General features: G+C 43.8%; 1 protein-coding gene and 1 non-coding gene across 2 annotated transcripts; both read left to right on the forward strand.

Moving 5' to 3' along the window:
• Nucleotides 1–2,028: 2,028 nt before the first annotated feature.
• Nucleotides 2,029–4,243, forward strand: LOC128105422 (cytochrome c oxidase subunit 7C, mitochondrial). The gene is made up of 3 exons (XM_052730571.1): nucleotides 2,029–2,230; nucleotides 3,044–3,186; nucleotides 4,160–4,243. Exons 1-2 carry the CDS (start codon nucleotides 2,156–2,158, stop codon nucleotides 3,158–3,160), a joined length of 192 nt encoding a protein of 63 aa, XP_052586531.1. The 5' UTR covers nucleotides 2,029–2,155; the 3' UTR covers nucleotides 3,161–3,186; nucleotides 4,160–4,243.
• On the forward strand, nucleotides 4,010–4,071 carry LOC128106807 (small nucleolar RNA Z39). Its single transcript, XR_008216854.1, has one exon. It is a non-coding gene; the product is annotated as a small nucleolar RNA Z39 (small nucleolar RNA).
• Nucleotides 4,244–4,517: the final 274 nt, after the last annotated feature.

Raw genomic sequence — 4,517 nt, forward strand, 5'->3', positions numbered from 1 at the left:
GAGACAGACAGACAGACTGTGGTGATATTTTGAACAAATAAAATTTGCCTGAAGATCAGAAAACAGAATAAGCCACTAGATTAAAAATAGAGAGCAGGCAGTGGAGGCACACACCTTTAATCCTAGCACTCAGGAGGCAGAGGCACAGATCCGTCTGGATTTCTGTGAGTTCAAGGCCACACTGGGCTACATGAGATTAATCCAGTCTAAAAGAAACAGGGTGAGGCAGTGGTGACAAACACCTTTAAGTCCAGCACTAGGAAGGTTGAGACAGGAAGTTATACGGCTGGGCAGAGGAATGAATATAAGGCAGGAGGAGACAGGAACTAGGGCTCTTTCAGACCGAGGAGTTGATGAGGTAAGAGGTGATGGCTGTGGCTTGCTCCATTTCTCTGGTCTTTCAGCTTTCACCCTGGTATCTGGCTCTGGGTTTTTATTGTAAGACCATTTAGGATTCATGCAACAATAGACAGACTGACAGATGGAAAACTAGATGACAGAGTTTGACCATATGATTTGTTTATTTCCTATTACTGGTTGAGACTTAGTTGCTTGAATGAAATATTTTTACACACCCTTTAGGATATAGTTCACTATGTATAGAGGGTACTTTCAGCCAAATTTTATCATCAAATATGAAACATATTTAGACTAAACTTAATTTAACAAGAACATACAGTGCCCTTTTAAAATTTATCTTTTTTGAGATTATAATATAAATACATCATTTCTCCTTTCCTTTCTCTCCTTCCAACCCCTAATATGCATCCTGCCTTGAACTCTTCCAAACTCATGCCTTCTTTTTTCATTTTGGTATTTTCATGTGGGAGACCGACTCTGGACAGCTATGTCCTGGACTTTGTCAAGCCTTGACAAGAGGTTCCTGGTCTAATTGCAGGGTATATGACTAGATAAAAGCTTCCTGACCTAACTGCAGGAGATGTGACTAGATAAGACCTTCCTGGCCTAACTGCAGGAGATGTGATTAGGTAAACTTTCTGGAGCCTGTCAACTGCAGGGGGCCCGGGATCAAAGCGACCTCGCCCTGACCCCTCCCTTAGGAATTTTCTCTATCCCTGCTTCCCCTGCTCCGCCTCCCTGCCTGAAGCCCTGCTTATAAGCCTCAACACCCAGTCAATAAATGAGACCTTGACGCGACTCAGACTGACTTTGTCTTCCTTAATGCGCCTGGTCTCCTTTCTCTCTCGCCCCCATTGATCTTTCAGGAGGTGCCTCCTCGGGTCTCCCCAATAACCTGGCCCGCGGGACGGGCACTTTCACATATATAAGTAACATTATACAGACTGAGAAAGTTATATTTATGTATTTAGGAATACAGTGCCACCCACCCCCGTTTTTAAAAACTATCCGTGTCTAATGTCCTTGTCTAATGTTGAAGCTCCACGAAACTGTTATGTTTAGCAGGAATACACTAATTTCGAATCCAGACTAACTCCAGATGTCAGAGGGTATTTATCTCTTCCATAACCTACTCATGTTGCACAAAGGAGTTTTATCTATTCTCTGGGCGTTCTTTTATATCCTATTTCTGTGTCTTCAAGAATCCATTTCTTAGCACTTCAGTTAAGTTTTATCCATGACATCCTTTGTGCTATATGCTGTTTTTTCACTGGCTTGTGTACCCTCTGATAGGATCACACTGCCCATCTTGCAGTGTTGGTAAAGTACTGCAATGAAAAAACGTGTGAAGCACGCACAGAAAAGTTTATTTTCTTGTTCCAAACACTTGGACCCACACAGCCAAACAGCTTCAGTTATCTCAATAAATTGTTTCTTGAAACAAACCCCAAGAATCCTAAATCTGAACTCAGAAAACAGCTCAGCACCTGAATCACTGACAGTAAGGTATCCTTTGGTTCTGGGTCTCGCTCGCGCATCCCAGAGCCAAACTACATTTCCCACAATCCCTCGGAGCCGATAGGGCTCCCGGTATGAACTGAACTACAAAGCCCACAATCCTCAGAGAGCGCCGGTGGACTGCGTCTCCGGAAGTCCCCGCGGTAGTTCCGTTCCCATCTTCCCTTTCGGTCTTCGCGCTCTGTCTGGCAAGGTCGTGAAGGAAGGGGACTGTGCTGGTGCGGCCGTTTCTTCCGCCTTCCCGCTCTGCGCCCCTCGCAGAGCTCCCAGCGGCGCCATGTTGGGCCAGAGTGTGCGGAGGTTCACCACCTCCGTGGTCCGCCGCAGCCACTATGAGGAGGGCCCGGGGAAGGTGAGTGAGGCCCGGCTGCGTCGGGGAGGGGGGTGCTGGGCGCCATCCCTCTGCCTCGGGGCCGGCCTGCAGAGTGTGGAGCGGGCAGTGGCAGGTCAGGAGCTCAGGAGGCCGCAGGCCCTCAGCCCCGCTGCCCGAGGAAGCCGGGAAGCCCAGCGCTGCCTGCCCTCTGCAGAGCCGCGAGCCCCGGAGGACTCCAGGGTGCCCTGCCTTGGTTGGTTAGATTGGAGCTGGGCGCCGTCGGACGGCGAGTGAAGGTCACCGGGAACCGAAAGAAAAGGCCCGTGCCTGTGGGTTAGCCCTTTAAACCTGCAGATCGCATTAGAAGTACAACCCTCGGTGGAGGCCAGGGTTAGCCCTACGTGTAAAGAAACCGAGTTGTGGGTAGGCACAGCCCCGCCACTGTTAGGCGAGGCCTGGTTGAGGGACGAGGAAGGATGTACCGGGCAGAGCTACCTATAAAACAGCCAGACTTTGTACTGCCATGGAGACTGTCGTGTACTCGGTGGAGAATTTCTAATAACAGTGAACTAGAGTGGTGTGTTCGTTTCTAAAATAACTACTTTGCAGGGTAGTTTTTTTTTTTTCAATTATCGAAAATACAAGACTTAATCCGTTTCTTAGACTTTCCTAATCGGATGTACCGACTGGTATTCAGAAAACCTGGGTGTTTTTGTTTCGTGTTCTGTCGAATGCACCTGATTGTAAAATACACGTATGTACACGATTCGCACCCCCAACCCCCGTCCCTTTATTAGGTGAAGTCGGAGTCTTTGAAAAACCGTTTTTGAAGCTTTTTCTCTTTCCCAACAGAATTTGCCATTTTCGGTGGAAAACAAGTGGCGGTTACTAGCCATGATGACTGTGTACTTTGGATCTGGATTTGCTGCTCCTTTCTTTATTGTAAGGCACCAGCTACTTAAAAAATAAGGATATTTAATGCATCCCTTTAACAGGTAATTAGTAGTTTTCTAATTTTCCTAAAACGGTAATTTCTGTTGAGGTACCCTTTACACTTTCTATGACACAAAAATTGATGTGTGTTGATTCCTGAAGGTAAGTGTCAAGGTGTAATTGGTAGAGGCAGTTTGGCAAGCCTATAAATAAATACTGTTTTGATCAATAAAGGTCTGTTTATCAAGTACCCCTTTACACTGAATCTGAACACATTCTTCAACAAACCTGTAAGATGAGTGTTAGTAAAACCCCATTGAAGACATAAAGATAATAAGTTTACTGAGATTCTGTAGCTAGTAACATTAGCATAAAAGGCCCACACAGGGAAGAACCCCACAATTGAGTTACTAATCTGCAAAAAACAAAACTCAGAGTAGATTGAGTGAGCTTAGATTTTCTGTTGGGCTGCATTTATATCAGCAGTTCTCAACCTGTGGGTTGTGATCCCTTTTGGGGGTCAATTAGCCCTTTCAAGGAGGTCATCTGAGACCATGTTTACGTTATGATTCAGAACAGTAATAAAATTACAGTTATGACTTAGCAAGGAAAATAATTTCATGGTTGGGGGTACCACAACATGTGGAACTGTATTAAAGGGTTGCAGCGTTAGGAGGGTTGAGAACCACTGATTTGTACCTATATTGGGGTGCATATGGCTTATAAGTTGCAGGCCTGCAGAAACCTTTAGGTTCCTTTAATGTATTAGTAAATTAGCCTTCTGAGGTTGAGCAATAGTACATTAAGGAAATATGTGTCTGGTAGCTTAGAAAATTCCTTCCATATGCATAAGGGTTTATTTAGCATAATTTATGCAAAGTTTTGGTACATGTGATGAAGCAAATCAGTATGAAAAACTCATGATACTGTAAACGCTTTCTGATGTATCAAATTGCTAAAAGATATGAAACTACTTTGACTTCTGTCACGTTTAACTGGGCTTCTAATGCCATTAATTTTGTTTTTATCTTTCAGAATGAAGATTGTTTAAGAGATGTGATCTGAAAATTGGATTAAACTCTTAAACTCTTATTACTAAATAAAATTGTAAATAAACTAGTGACAAATATTTAATGCCTCTTTTCTGAAATAAGGAATGCCACAGGGATAAGCAGTAGCTTACCATTATTATTTTCACATAGGCTTGTGGTTAGTACAATTTTCACTGAAAAAAAATTTTAATGGAAAAAGTTAAGTTGACTTCAGAAAAGGAAAATGTATTTCACTAGATACAAGTTAACAGACATTTTGTAGGTATTCCTCAGACTCCAAAACCTAGGTTTTTGGTCAGACTCAGGATTTGTTTTCAGCACAAGCTTTTGTTGCTTCCGTA

The sequence above is a fragment of the Peromyscus californicus genome, unplaced genomic scaffold, assembly GCF_007827085.1.
Source record: "Peromyscus californicus insignis strain IS unplaced genomic scaffold, ASM782708v3 Scaffold_9__1_contigs__length_137607984, whole genome shotgun sequence".
Lineage (NCBI taxonomy): Eukaryota > Metazoa > Chordata > Mammalia > Rodentia > Cricetidae > Peromyscus > Peromyscus californicus.

Bases quoted from the DNA above. Each gene is read 5' to 3' on its own strand.
- LOC128105422 (XM_052730571.1), top strand. From the start codon at position 2,156: ATGTTGGGCCAGAGTGTGCGGAGGTTCACCACCTCCGTGGTCCGCCGC. The intron at 2,231-3,043 runs GTGAGTGAGGCC...CTTTCCCAACAG, and splicing joins ATGAGGAGGGCCCGGGGAAG to AATTTGCCATTTTCGGTGGA.